Source organism: Cervus canadensis, chromosome 11, assembly GCF_019320065.1.
Source record: "Cervus canadensis isolate Bull #8, Minnesota chromosome 11, ASM1932006v1, whole genome shotgun sequence".
Classification (NCBI taxonomy): domain Eukaryota; kingdom Metazoa; phylum Chordata; class Mammalia; order Artiodactyla; family Cervidae; genus Cervus; species Cervus canadensis.
The window spans coordinates 28,730,032-28,745,664 of record NC_057396.1 but is presented as its reverse complement, the minus strand read 5'-3'; the positions used below and the strand labels follow the sequence as shown (position 1 = coordinate 28,745,664).

The following is a 15,633-nucleotide window of genomic DNA, read 5'->3' as shown; positions in this document are numbered from 1 at the left end:
TTCCCTTCTCCAGGGGATCTTCCTGACCCAAGGATCGAACCCGGTCTCCTGCATTGCAGGTGGATTCTTTACTGTCTGAGCCACTAGGGAAGCCCAATCAGGTAGAAATAAATAAATGTTACTGTGTTCAACTCAGAATCTGATTGTGAAAACCTACACCTTAGACTCTGGAAATGAGAATTGAACATTAGCTCTGAAGCTGCTGATCTTGAAGTGGGGGAACTCTGGAGCTGAGGATTTTCATGTGAAAAAAGAACATGTGCATAACATCAATTTCCATCATGGTGAGGAAGAAGTACTGCATCTCACCTCGAATGGGCAGTTCATTCCTTAATCCATCTCAATGTTCAGCATTTTCCCAGAAGATCCTAAAATGTCCAAGTTGAAGCAGACGCATATTTTTCTCCATCAATACCACTTGTCTTCCTGGCTGCCCAGCAGCTATGGCTGCCAAGCTAGAGCCTGCAGACCCTCCTGGGGGCGGAGAGAACAAAGCCGCTCGGCCCAGACTCAGTCTACATCCCACTTCTTCAGTCCAGTGACAGTGACAGCCTTTTATAGGCAAGACAACAGGAATCATCCTCACACTCAGAGCCAAGGACACTAGGATTTCTGCTCAGTGTTTCCCAGAGGTCCCAGGAAATGGCAGAAATACCCTCAGCTTCAATCCAAAACAACTTCAAAATGAACTGGAAGTGGTGTTTACTTTGTTTTTAACCTTAAAAAGAGAGGCACCCCAGGGATGTATTTACCAGGCCCTCCACTTTTAGTTAATTAGGGTAAATGTGGGTTTTTGTATCATGTACAAAAGAGGCCACTGCCTCTCTCCTACTCAGCACCTTACTGAACGCCCCGCTAATGCTCTGTCAGAACAAACAGCCACATAACAAAACGCATAGGAGCTCCGGCCAGCAGGGCCGACCTGCTCCAACCCCTGCTGCTCTAGCTGCCTCTTTGTTTATATCAGAGGATGTTATTTGGTGTGCAAAGCTTAACATCGATATGAATGATTCTGGCCACCAAATAATGAGAATAATTGAACACAGAGTTTATTTAAGCATAAAACATATTAAAAATTATTCGGTTGATTTGTAAAAGAGAAGAGTCTGGGTCTGAAGGGAAGGATGGGGGGTGGGGTTCCCCAGGTCAGCAAACAATATACGAGGTGCACACTCGGCCCTGGCAGGACTGGCGGACTCGAGGGCAGGGAGGGGAGAACGCAGGAGTATGGGAAGTCAGACACTTCCAAACATCGGAGGGACCCCTCAGAGGGAGTCGAGCCTTCCAACCACTGCTTCTCAATGTTCACTATCACTCCACCAGGCCCGCCCTCTGTAAAAACTGTGATCCAGACACAGCGCTGGATCTACTGGTGGGGTAGATTTCTCTGGTTAGATTTCCAGGTAGACTTGTCTCACCAGAATTTTTTCCTTTACTGGATTTTCCTGTGAACCCAAGGTTCCTAGTGACAACTGTTTGGAAATGTTAGGCAAGATACATGTTTTCCACAGCTGACTTTTAGAAGCCGGGTTGCATACTCTGAAAGTTGGGGGGGGGGGGTGGCATGGCTTTTCCCTCTTTTCTGGAACTCTGACCGTTTGGGGGAGATGGTATCACTTTGAGACTGTGGACAATTTCAAATAGGTTCTGACTTAAGGGCACACACCTTATCGCCTACAGGGGGTCAAAGTAAGTAAATTACAGTACTTTATATATAACCTTGAGTGAATTATGAGGTCGTGCCTGACTTATAGACAAAATGCCATAATGAAATCTGGGTCATGACGAGAAGCAGCATCCAAACTTGAAGTTCGATGGAAGAATTAGAGGCTGTGAACAGAAAGAGAGACATGGTAAGTCCTATGAAAAAATGTACCTGCTTGACATGGATCAGCCATCCTGGTGGATTCAAATTAAGGCACCTGCTTTATTCAATGCCAAGAATCCACTTTCTCCAAATGGACTTGACTGTGGCAGCAAGGAAGTGAAATTAACTCAACCTCTAGATGAATCCTGCTAATTCAAAGGGTACCAGGGAAATCTGGTAGCTAAGACTACTGCAGTAAAGTGTGTTTGATGGATCACACACCCCAGTCTTAGACTTGGGGGCCAGATTCAAGGTCAATACTTGATTCTTAAATGCCTGGATGTGTGTGTGTGTTCAGTTGCTCAGTCGTGTCTGACTCTTTGCGACCCCATGGACTATCGCCCTCCAGGCTCCTCTGTTCATGGGATTTGTCAGGCAAGAATACTGAAGTGGGTTGCCATTTCCTCCTCCAGGGGATCTTCCTGACCCAGGGATCGAACCCTCGATTTCTGTGTCTCCCACATTGGCAGGTGGATTTTTTACCATTAGCACCACCTATTACAGGGAAGCCCTATTAAATGGCTGGATAATTTTCTTTAAAAAAATTTTTTTTTCCATCTTTTAGATAAAAGATCAGGTTTAAAAACAAAAAGATCCTCATATTCCTTGAGTGGGCTTCCATGGAGGCTCAGCAGTAAAGAATGTACCTGCCAATGCAGGAGACGTGGGTTCAATCCCTGGGTCAAAAAAAACCCCTGGAGAAGGAAATGGCAACCCATTTAGTATTCTGGCCTGGGAAATCCCATGGACAGAGGCGCCTGGAAGGCTACAGTCCATGGAGGTGCAAAAGAGTCAGACATGACTTGGTGATGCAACAACAATAAATTCTTTGGGTGTTTGCTTCGTCTTTCCTTCTTACTTCCTGTAAGTCTCACAGGCTAGCTGCTGACCCACTGGGCCTTGCATTGGAACATCTCCTCTTGAAGTCAAGCACTCCCTGTGCCCCTGGCTGCCTGCCCGGGGCTGTGTGCTCACCTCGGCAGCTCTTGCCGTCCTCCTGCAGGGCGCCCGTCACGCAGCTGCACAGGGGCCCATCCACCCGGCTCGTGCAAATCTGCTCACATCCTCCATTGTCCTCACACCAGTCCAGCCCTGAAAGACAGCCCTGGACAAGTTACCTGCAGACAGTGTAGCTCTTCAACTCATATCTACGGGCAAGGCTTTACAGAGAGGAGCAGCAAGGGAAAAGGCCTAGCACTGTCATGCGTTTTTAGTAGTCCATGAAAGGATGTCACTATGGACACCTGTGATTACGGCAGCCTTTGCAAACTGGGGACCCCAAACAGGCATCCTCAAGCTCCTGGTTCACCAGGTCCATGTCATAAGCACAACACACCCCAGAGTCAGCCTGAATCTTCAAATCCCTTTGTTTTAATCATTTACAGTGTTTTAGGGAACATACATACTTTTTCTCCTAATAGGTCCCACTGAAATGATCTGTTCTTTAGGTTCCTTGGTATAATCTGTGGCAGTCCTGGAATTTTGAGGGCAAGTCTGAAAGACAGAACACCAAAGGGAACATTTCACACAATTAAGCTGATAACTTATTCTTCACCACATCCTCACCTCCAAAAGAGGCAGGGGCTCAGCCTGGAGCTCTGTTGCAGCTCAGATTAATTAGAAGCAATGTATTCTTGATCATTGAACCCCCTGGGACTTGGGGCTTTATGTTGAACAGAATTTAATATATTCTCTACACTAGAATTAGATTCAAAGAGGCTCCCTTCCTATGAAGGAGGATCCTGTATCAGATCAGATAGTAATGTATAGACCAGCATCGGTAAGCAGCTCTGGCCATCGCCTACATCTCAATTCTGCCAACATGTTGCTGTTCAGTAGCTCAGTCACGTCTGACTCTTTTTTGCGACCCCGTAGACTTTCAGGCTCCTCTGTCCATGGGATTTTTCAGGCAAGAACACTGGAGTGGGTATCTTGCCATTTCCTCCTCCAGGGGATCTTCCCAACCCACGGGTGAAACCCTCGTCTCCTGCATGGGCAGGCAGGTATTTTACCACTGAGCCACCTGGGAAGCCATCTGTCAACATGAGGTGAGGGTAAAGCTGCAATGTTAAGGGTTAGGGGCCAGGGACCAGCGCAGTAAAACCTTAGGGACATAGCTGTACATGGTGGAGATATAAGCCTGGTGTGGACCAGATGATGAGTTTGTCACCTCATCTGCCAGTCCCTCAGAGCCCCAGGCCCAGAGCATGGATCTGGATAATCTGTGGGATTGCCCCTGTCTAAAGGAGATCTGGATAAAGTACATACTGAGCCTGGGAGTTTGCTTCCAAGTGGAGGAGAGCTTGCCCCCAGCCTTCACTTCAGAAGCAGGTGACTTGGCTCCTTGAGGCTCTGGCATAGTAGTTCTCAAAAAGGGCCAGTTTTTCCCCGAGGGGACACTGGGCAATTCCAGGAGGCATTTCAGCTGTTGTAAGAGGCGTCTAGTGGGTGGAGGTCAGAGATGTGCTGTACAGTCAACATAGCACAGGGCAGCCCCACAGCAAAGAATCATTTGGTCCAAAATGTCAGTAGCGCTGAGGTTTAAGAAACCCTGGCCTAGTGTGACACCAACAACAGACTGACATTTCAGAGAGAGAGAAGAGTAAACGGTCATCACTCCACCCTGCTCTCTTGTTGTTCCGGCACAGATGGCTATCACTCCTGGGCATCTGAAGATGGTTGTTATTCAGCCACCACCAGGTACCTTGAGCCCTGAAAATGAACCTCTAAAGAGCGACCCAACTTGGCGTTCACCATCCCCATGTGGGGAAATCTGAGGCCGTGAGAAATAAAGATGCGCGTTGAATTTCCACACCCTCACTTACTATTTTACAGGAGTACTTTTCTGAATCGCAGAGGGACACGGCGCAGTGTAGATGGACTTCATCATAGTCCCCAATGAACTTAAAGACCGTGACGTGGAAGCGGCAGGTGAGGGAGACGCCATTCTCCTCGATGCCAATGGTGTTGTCTTTAATGTTCTGACACCTGTTCAGAAAGAAAGGGACTCTCTGCTTCACACGTTCATGTCCCACACAAAACCATCACGCACGGTAAAAATGCCTTTGAGTTTGAAAGTGACCTCTGGAGTGTGTAGGCTTGTCATTTGTTAGGACTCCCTTACAGTTTCATAGTTTGTTGGAAAAGCGTCAAATAGCGCCTCAAATTAGCATCTTAACTGCAACTAAAGACAAAATGACCGGAGGGCCTGTACTCAATTTCCAAACACGTCAGTTTCCCATCCCTCTCCTTCAGAATGCTGTGTTTTACGGATATCAGTTAAACAAACACAAGATGAGTCCCTATGTCTTCTGTACTTTCTCAGTTAATTAACAATTTGGGGAGGGGCCCCTTTTTCAAGCTCTATTGGGAAGTCTCCCTATGAGTGAGAGCGCGTGGGAGCTGGAGAAGACAGACAGCTGAAGGGACCACCCTCCTCCCCTCTTTGCAGTCCTGAGCCAACAGGCAAGGGATGAAGGTATCTGCCTCCACTCGCTGGCTTCCCCAAATGGACCGCAGTCTCCTATGCCCAGGGTCTTTTCACATGCTGCTTCCCCACCTGGAAGCCTCTCTGCACGTCTAACTAACCCTGCTCTTTCTCCAATGCCCGTCTGTGGTTCCCCCTCCAGTATAAGTATGCCTTGACCAGGCAGGAACGAGTGGCCTTGCCTGAATTTGCCGACAACACCCTGCTGAGCCCCTGGGGAACATGAACCAAGGTGTAATTGTAACTGTGTCTCCAACACACTGATGGGCATGCAGTAAGTATTTCAAAAGAAGAGGTGGTACATATATACAATGGAATATTACTCAGACATTAAAAAGAATGGAATAATGCCTTTTGCAGCAAATTGATGGACCTGGAGATTATCAAACTAAATCAGTCAAAGAAAGACAAATATCATATGATATCGCTAATATGAGGAATCTAAAAAAAAAAAATGATAAAACGGAAGTTGACTCACAGACTTAGAAAAAGAACTTATGGTTACCAAATGGGTAGGGTGGGGGGAAGGGAGAGATTGGGAGTTTGGGGTTGACATGTACACATTGCTATATTTAAAATACATAACCAACAAGGACCTACTGTAAAAAATAAATAAAATTTTTAAATAAAAAAGAATATTTAGATGCTGTATAGTCAAACTCATACAAATATTTGCCTGAAAAATAAAACCTATGACACATCTTTTAACTCCAAGAGAACGTTTCCCTCTCTCTCTCTCTCTCTGTGTATACACAATTATACATAAATTGTATTTTTACTTTTGGAACATTACAGTATTAACCCTCAGAACTGTTTTCTTTGAAATGTGGTGTTAACATTATACTTAATTTTTAGACCCCCAAAAAACTCTGGAAATAATCAGTGAATGAATGAATGAATTGTGCTTCCATGGCCAAGGCTGGCCCGTGGCAGCCAAGAAGCTCTTTAAAAAATCTAATCAAGATAAAAAGGGTAGTTCTTCTCCTTATGTTTACTTTCCCTGGCCCACAGAATTCAATCGTTTAGTGATAAGGAAAATTTTAAATTGATGTTATTCTTCAGGATCCCCACACCTACTTAGTTTGGTGATTCAGTCTGTAAGGCAATAGTTTCCTAAAAGCTTTGAAACAAAAACTTACTAGCCATACTTTTCCTTGTCACTGTGACTCATCTGAATAATCTAAATTGGTTCAAGGATTCTACAGTGTTCTCAGCCCTCTGGTCTTCATGGAGCTCCTCCCTCCTTTTTTTAAAAAATATTTATTTGTCTGTGTCAGGTCTTAGTTGCAGCACGTGGCATCTTCTACCTTCCTCTCGGCATGCAGGATCTTTAGTTCCAGCATATGAGATCCAGTTCCCTGACAAGGGATGGAACCCAGGCCCCCTGCACTGAGAATGCAGAATCTTAGCCACTGGACTACCAGGAAAGTCCCCAAACCTTCCCTCTTAACTAGACCCCCAACTCCCAGAGAGATGATTTGAGATTTAAGTGTCAGAAAAACAGGAAGCACAAGGAAGGGGCCTCGGGAAGCAGGGACAGGCTGTCTGGATGTTGCCTTAGGGGGCTAACAAACTGAACACTAGGATCCTTTGTCCACAATTGGAAGGACGGTGTCCTTTCCTCCGTCTGGGCATACAAAGAGAACAGAGAAGTGACTTTCATGTGCTCAGACCTTTGCATCACTGGTAGACAGTGGTGGCATCTCTGCGACCCCACCCTGTGTAGCTGGAGAGAAGCAGCTGACCCCTCCCCCCAAATTCCAATGCAGAATCATTCTGTTGCTCAGTCATTCCGCACTGAGCGTCAGTTTTTCCATAAGCTCACTGGAAAAAAAAAGAAAAAACAATAACCACATTCCCCCAAGAAAGGTCAAAAGGACTCATGAATTAAAATTCTCTCACATGATGAAATTACTTCTCACCCAACAACAGTTTAATTTGAAGACCTTCATCCAGACCCTGGGGGAAGCTGAGATTTATGAACGTGCTCAGTTACTCTCCCTCTCTGGGTCAACTCTATTAAATACTATTTAAAAAATGCTAAATGCCACAGTGTCCTTCAAAGGCGGCCCGAGCCCACCCACCAGGGTTTGTACAGTGGCTCAAATCGTAGCCCTTTTACTTTGGGAGAAAAGACCATGATGGGGTGGGGAGCAAGGGAACACATGGAGAAAGAGACCTGTTACATTAGCCTGAGCATCTGGATCTGCAAGATACCATGTAATCCTCAAGCCCTTCCCTCCGCCTCCAGGGAGGCTAAAACTCAACCCAGAAAGGTAGTGCCTTAATGAGGCCTTTGCCAAAAATCCCATTTGACGCCTTAGCAACCCAGGCCACAAGCCACACCTGGCCAGGTGGGGAGTTGATGCATCTTGGTACCTGAAAGATTCTTCCTCTGCCCCTTGCTGGTTAGGTAGCCTTGGGTGAGCTGTATTCAGGCTCTGAGCCTGTTCATCTGCAAAACAGTGGCTGTTTATTGTTTGTCTGCCTAGAAGCATAGTCTTCTTTGGGGGGATTATTCCTTCCCTCCCCAATTTCATGGCTAATTATACCCTATCCACGGCACCCCAGAGAAGGATGCCGACTCAGGCCTGAGACAGGGTTCAAGAAACACTATTCCCAAATCTGGCACCTTGAATATTTTCTTTTTTTTTTTTTTTTACCTTGAATATTTTCAACTGAAGGAGTTTGAGAAAAATGACAGAATCAGGAAGGTCACTCTTCTCCCCTGAAAGAGGCCATAAAACTCTCCTGTGAGAGGTACACTAGAGGAAAGGAGCATGCTTATCTACGAAGTCAAGGGGGTGCTGAGAAGAGTCTGAAGAGTCTGCTAAGATTTCCCTCAGTTCACTACAGTGACCACACACGACCGACCTATCATATCCACAACTGTCCACTGTTTGTCAAACGGGGCAAAACGATACTCAGTTTAAACGATTTCTTAGAGTCTCCATTTCCTTATGAAGACTCCCATGTCATGTAAAGTTTATATTAAATAAATGTGTATGCTTTTCTCCTGTTAATCTTTGTCCATATGATTTTCAGACCCAGCCAGGAACCCTAAGAGGGTCAAAAAAACTGTCCTCCTCGACACTAGGCACTTTAATGTTGCATCTTCTCCAAACGAAGAAGAGGGAATCCATCTAAGAAAAGCTAATCATACTCCTTCCCAGGGATTCCCTGAATTGGGATTAGAAGGAATGCTCATCCCTGGGGGTTACAATGCTGAAAAAATGCCGGTGTCTAATGAGGACAATGAGAAAGACAGAGACAATGATAGAAACAGAGAGACAAAGGATAGAGGGAGGGAGGGAGTGTTGACAGCAACTGGCCCCCTGAACCCAATTATTCCTGAAGCCACATCTACTTATGTGATTCGGTTTTGTAAACGCTAAGTACTTTGTTTTTGCATAAACTTATTTGAAATGATCTCTACCACTTATAAAAGAAAGAATTTTGATTAATACAGTCATCTGCTTTTAAGAATTCATGTACTAGGGTGATGGAAATGTTCCAAAATTAGATTATGGTGATGGTTGCACTTCTCTGTAAATTTACCAAAAATTGTTGAATTTTACACTTAGAGCAAATGCATTTTATTGCACATAAATTATGTATGCAATAAACCTGTTAAGAAATTATTGTTGCTTGACAAAACCACTGAGTGTTTTTAAAAAATAAAGATAATTATCATGATTGTTGATTGGTTCATAGTCTTTTCTTCTTTTTCATTCACCCATTCATTCATTCAATAATTTTGTTGCATAACCACTATTTTTCAGGAAATATACTAGGTGCTGGGCACATACTGGTGAGTAGAAAAACTCACCTACAGGCTATTAATCCAATTCCTTTTAAATTTTGATAGATGCATTATTCACCAACTTTAGTAATTCTCATTACCTCCTTTCATTTGTAGATTTGATCCACATTTGATCCACATTCAACTCAGATTGAAATTCAAAGTAGGTAGGACAGAATGCCCTGTTTGATCACATTGAGAATAGAGCATTTTATAGTTAATGCCACAGAAAACTGGTGATCTACCACTAAATTGTTGTGTGACTTCAAGAATTGCTTGATCTCACTAAGCCTCAGCCTTCTCGTCTATAAAAAAGGAGCTTATCATATTTACTTCATACATTGTCGTGAGGATTAGATAGTTCTTGGGTCCAAAATGCTGGTCGTGTAGTAGTCAACAAATGTTAGTTACCATTCTCCTCCCTAAAAAAGATGTAGACAAATCTAACACTAAAGGCTCTGAGACTACCTTCGAGAAGAGGCTACCCACCCTCCTTCAATGATGAAGTATCGGAGCTTGTCGTTGCTGTCACGGGATGGGGTGGCATAGCATTTGTTCAGCGTCAGAATGAGATGTGTGGCATCAGCTCCGACCACAAAGACCCCAACGTACAGCACATCTCGAGTTGTCAGCACAACTTCACCCTGGCGGTAAGGATGTTTGTAGGAGGCGTTTTTGTAGAGTGCCATCTTGGTGGTGAAGCTGCCTTCTTGAGTTGGAACCGTCAGGTTAATGACACTATAAGGGAAAAAGTTGTGGACTTAAAAAAATATTCACAACCTAAAAGTTGAGAGTTATGTTTTACTTGGTGGGAAATTGTAGGACTTCAAGTGACCCTGACAGAACTGCTCCAAGAATGGGAGGGGAGGGGCCAGGTTATATAGAAGTTTTGCAACAAAGGGCCAGTAATCTGAACATCCAAAAATTATTGTTAATTAAAGAAAACCAGATATCCCAAGTTAAGGAATTTAGTGCTTTTCTATGTATGGGAAGATCCAAGAGTCTGGGCTCACTGAAATCATTCCTTGGATATGCACCTCAGCTATCTGGGGCCAGTATCCTGTTTTCACATCTTAAGCTTCTTTTTCTCAGGGCTCAACTTAGGGAGTGGCTACAGTCTAGTGGCTGCTAGATGGCAGGTATTCTTTCCTTCCTGAGTTGCCTCAGGTCTCATCAGCTCACCATTCATGGTGGCTGCCATCACTGATGACTGTGACATCCTTTGTTTACTGACATGGCAGGAAATATTCAGGTTCTCACAGTCATGAGTAGGGAACCCCGAACAATGTTATCGATCCAATTACCTACCATTTTCCAAGCTGAAAATGCAGAGGGAAAGCCAAGGAAGAGAGAATTAAAGTCTAATAGGCTACACGTGGCCATTAAAATTAAACTAAAAATTCACTTCCTCAGGGCCCCTCTCCCCTGGCACACTTCAAGTGCTCAATGCCCACATACAGCTATTGCATTGGACAGTACAGATATGGGACATTTCCATCCCTGCAGAAAGTTCTATCGAATAGCACTGGTGTAAGACATCTGAGTTCAGAAAACATGAATTATTCTTTCTTAGTGCTTCAAAGACAGATGCTAGCAATTTTGATTAGGCTAACCTTAACTGTCAAGGAAAAGACAGAGCGATGTGCACAGCCCGTGAGATTCTCTACCTTAGCATAGGCTTCACCACGGAGTCCAAGGAGATCTTGATATCCAGCTCATAAGCACATGAAAATTCCACATTGATTGTCCTGTCCCTGGTGATGATGTTGCCAGTATTGTTGGCACTTTCGATCCAAATAGTGTTTTTATACATGATATGAGTGCCATTGGACTGCAGAGCAAAGGAAGGTCAGAAATCATTAAATCTGGGTGTGAGTATGTGGCTTGCATTTTAAATCCATGGGCCTGAAAGTGGATAAATGGCTTCATTCCATACATAACCCAGAGGCCAGTATAAATCAGGATGGAGTTAGTCTCAGCATTTAGTAAGGAAGAAAAAAGTATTAAATGGATGGCAACAGCACCCTTCAGTCTGATAACTTTGAATGCCCAACAAGGGTGATTTCATGTACCACTGAATTCTAAGTACTACCAGCCCCCAGTTATCTGTGGGAACCCAAGCTGGGGACAGCATGAAGTATTGCCATCCCGAGGTAATATACATATCATCTTTCAATTCTTAATTCAAAATCCCCTCTCTGTCAAATCTTGTACCAGGCACGCCCACAAGTTCCAAAATGGATACATGCATGTTTTACCATCTTGCTCCTTTCACTCGCTGATTAAAAAGTGTTAATGAACAAAATATATAGTTAACAAAATATATATTACCATATGTAAAATAGATAGCCAGTGGGAATTTTCTGTGTGACACAGGGAGCTCAACCCAGTGTTCTATGACAACCCGGAGGGGCAGGGAGTGGAAGGTGGGAGGAAGTTTCGAGAGGGAGGGGACATATGTATACCTGTGGCTGATTCATGACAATGACTGGCAGAAACCAGCACAATATCGTAAAGCAAATATTTTTCAATAAAAAAATTAAAAAAAAAAAGATAGCGGGAAGGCACAGGAGGAAGAGAAGTGAGATGCTTTGCTAACCTAGAAATTGGACAGCCCAAGACAAAAAGTTGTGACCTTGCTATATTTCTGCAGCCAACTGTTAAATGATGTCTGGGACACCCTTGCCCCTCAAAATAGCTGAAGCCAGCTGTCTTTACCTGGAAGAACAATAAAAGCACGAAAGAGATAAAAACATGTGTCAACGTTCAGGGCAAAGGATGACAGCAGACAGGGCAAAGCAGGGAAGGAAGTCTGTCACTTATCTTGCTTTCACTTCAACCAACCACTTAGCACTCAGTGATGGGTGTCTTTTGCTGTCTTCCAAGGAGCATGTTTCTAAGTTAGACCCCTGAAGCTGGCTTAAGGACGATCAACGTGCAAACGTCCAGAGCTGCCAACACCAAGGCCGGGTGCTCCTTCTGGCCCCCGATGCTCACCTGCACAATGTTGCCACAGTTCCCTTTGGTGTTGTTGATCTGAAAGGAGATAAAGTCCTCGCCCTCAATGCCGGTGCACTGCCTGTCATTGACCCGCACGCCCTCCCTCTCGAAGCCGAGCTGGAAGAGCTTGCACTTAGATATGGACACTTCCATCTGAGACGCCTTGCAGGTCACCTCTGCATCAATGATGTCGTGGGAGTCTGTGGGGACACAGGTATTATGACAGGTGAGTCACTGTGAGCTCCCCTTGCTGCGGGAGTGGGCGTGGTACCCTGTCCTCTTCAGAAGAGGCTGATGATCTTCACACGGAGGCTTTGGTATATCTAACAGAGCTCTGATCAATCTCAATCAGTGTATGAAGTCATTCAAAGCAATAACCTGAGCAATGCTAGAGACTTTTTTTAAAAGACGAAAATGCTATACAAAGCATCTTTGGTCCTTTCTTCTTAAACCCAGGATTCCTGTTCCACTCTGGTAGTAGCTACTCTTGTAAGCTCCATACCGTGTCTAGCTTGCTGTGGCCTGGCTAAAAAACATGATTCAAGTGAGGGCAGCCCTAGGCAGGATGCCCTACAGCCCAGCTGGTACCCAGGCCAGCACTAGGAGCTCTTGTTTTTTGTCATGGGATGCACCAATGGGCATTTTCCATGAGTGCACAAACACAGGCTAACAAGCAGTAAAGAAACAGAGAGAAACACTTTCATCTGCCCTGGTGAAACCTTTGAACAACTCACGTGATCCCCTCCTGCAGAGCCTTCTGGTCAACCAGGCTTTCATTTGATGATGCTAAACGTAGCACATGCCTCCTGAGTTCCCTGGTTCAACCAAGGGCACGGAGCTGGGAAGCAAAGCAGCTCCCCTTCAAGCTGACAAAACAGGTGTGCTCTGGGCCAGGGACAAGGTCATTGCTACTTTAAGGGGGCTGTGGTTAAGAACAGGACGTGGAGCCCTAATTGCTTGCAGTTTGCTTCAACATTTCAGTTTCCTTTGGAACCTGCTGAAAAGCTTCAGGGAAGGTAAGCTGGCTTTAAACACGTGTTTAAGTACCTGGCACTCTCGTCCTGATTGTTTCATGTTTTCACCAAACCACCCTATCTCTCTGTGAGTCTAAAAGATCAATTTGGATCTCTCTGATGTTGAACGTGGCCTCAGACGGAGCTGACTGATTCTATGAATGTACAAATTTACATTTATCATTTATTGAAGAAAGGGATGTAGCTACAAGGAAATGAACATTAGCCTACTTTGAAGAGGTCGGGTTCCTTTCTTGTTCTGCTTAAATGCTCATGAAAACTTCGTCATTTGGGTTTCTAACCCACAGTGTGGGACACGCGGTCTCCCATCCAGGAGCTTTCCTACAGGGCTGCCAGGCGTCTCCCATTGGGCCTGTCTTGGGGGTGGGGCAACAGGTATCACTCACTGTTTCCATAGGGAGGGGGTTCAATGCAGCCACACAGCTCCCCTCCATTTTCCAGCTCACAGGTTCGGTTGGGACAGTCCACCCCCACACAAGGATCTTCAACCACTCCTGCTAAAAAGGAAAACAAACAGAAACACACACAACCTGATTTTCACTCCAATGCCCAGCAGCATGTGGTCATATTCTGAACTTGCCACTCCAATGGACCTGGTGATGGTCAGATGGCACAAATTCACAGATAGGGCAGCCTTCCAGGAAGTAATGACGATAGCTAATAATTGGGTCTTTGCTATGTGTTTCATGCTTTGGTGGCATTATCTCTTCCAACCCTTACAATCTCTGCCAGCTAACTAGTATAACTTGGCATCACAGCTGAAATGTACCCAAAGTCACGCACAAGTGAAGGTAAGTGAGGAGGATGGGAGACACAAACAAGCTGAACTACCAGCATGTCCCAAGATTCCTGCACTTACTGCTCTGTACCACCATCATGTGCATCAGAATCTTTACATTATATAAGCTGTAGAGTCCAAACCATTTACCTCTATATTCCCAATACCTGGCCACCTCACGTAGATGTTCAACAAGTAGTTGTCAAGAATGAAGATTTCAGGGCCAGTAAGGTCCCAGAGAGGTCCCTTAAACCAGGATTTCTTAGTCTTTTTTTTTTTGTTCCTGATTCATGGTCCACATGCTTCTACTTAATTTTGTAAAAACAGACAAACAAAAATCTACACACAACTCGCCAGCATTGACTGAGATTAATGGCACTTTTTTTGCCAAAACAGGGAAAACTCTAAGTAAAATACAAATGTATGTGAAGTGTCATCACCAACAGATTACAAACAGTATTTCTGTAGCAGATGAGCCCATAGGCCACCTGCAAGCTCATTAACATCTCAGTTTGAGAACCACTAATGGAAAACACTTTCTTTTAGACACTCATTTCTTTATTTAAAGACTCTTGCTCCCTATCCAGGTGTAATAATCTTCCTCGTTGTCATGGTTTCTAACAGTAAGTGTTAAAGAAACAGCCATGATTCAACTCCAGCATGAGCCAAGTTAGCTTCAAGAGTTTAAAAACAAAACAAAACAAACCCCTCCAGCTGTCCCGTAACTGCAGACGCTTCTCCTAACCTTCTGCTAAATAGCTATTATGACAGGTGAGAGGACAGGAATGGAGTCACATCCGTCTGTCTTAATTCCTAGAAAGGTGTCTAAAGTAGAGCCCTCACCATCAGTTAAATACACTTACTTATTATTTTTGCAGTTTAAACTTCTTATTTTGTATTGAGGAATGGCCAATTAACAGTGTTGTCATAGTTTCAGGTGAACAATGAAGGGACCCAACCATACATGTACACGTATCCATTCTCCCCCAAACTCCCCTTCCGTCCAGGCTGCCACATAACATCGAGCAGAGTCCCCTGGGCTATACAGTAGCCCTTTGTTGGTTATCCATTTCACATTTGGCAGTATGTACATGACCATTCCAAATTCCCTAACCATCCCTTCTCCCATCCTTCCTCCCTGCAACCATCAGTTTGTGCTCTAAACCAGTGAAGCTCTTTCTGTTTTGTAAATAAGTTCACTTATATAATTTCTTTTCAGACTCCACACATAAGGGATGCCATAGGATATTTCTTATCCTCTGTCTGACTTATTTCACTCAGTATGAGACTCTCTAGGTCCACCCTTGTTGCTACAAGTGGCATTATTTCTTTTTAGGGCTAAGTAATATTCCACCAAATATACTTATTTCTTAAAAGCTTCTTTTTCTAAAGACCCATTTATCACCGAGTGTGTTCAGCACCTAAGACAGTGCTAAGCACACAGCAGCCACCCAAAGACTGTGCTGGTTGATTAACACAATATGCAAACCACCCAGGAGAATGAGGGGGAGAACGTGTGGAGTTACAGCTCCCGAGAAGGCGAAAACCTCACTTACAAACAGAGTGGGCCATTTACTACTTGGCAAATACAGCATGCCCAATACAGAGGTAAGTTTTGAGGTTAAAAACAAAAACTGATATTTTTTTTTAAAAATTCCAGACAAT

The 15,633-nt window shown here is 44.4% G+C and overlaps 1 protein-coding gene across 1 annotated transcript in view; it reads right to left on the bottom strand.

Annotated features, from left to right (window-relative positions):
• Nucleotides 1–1,053: 1,053 nt before the first annotated feature.
• The window catches only part of LOC122449695 (tubulin-specific chaperone cofactor E-like protein), a 161,419-nt gene continuing 146,839 nt past the window's right edge, over nt 1,054–15,633 (bottom strand). Inside the window, exons 23-30 of the mRNA XM_043481606.1 lie at nt 13,577–13,687; nt 12,154–12,356; nt 10,824–10,987; nt 9,646–9,894; nt 4,693–4,855; nt 3,274–3,361; nt 2,843–2,959; nt 1,054–1,830 (exon numbers count right to left, since the gene is read on the bottom strand). Of these exons, the coding sequence (XP_043337541.1) occupies nt 1,730–1,830; nt 2,843–2,959; nt 3,274–3,361; nt 4,693–4,855; nt 9,646–9,894; nt 10,824–10,987; nt 12,154–12,356; nt 13,577–13,687 (1,196 nt within the window). The 3' untranslated portion in view covers nt 1,054–1,729. The remainder of the gene's footprint in view (nt 1,831–2,842; nt 2,960–3,273; nt 3,362–4,692; nt 4,856–9,645; nt 9,895–10,823; nt 10,988–12,153; nt 12,357–13,576; nt 13,688–15,633) is intronic.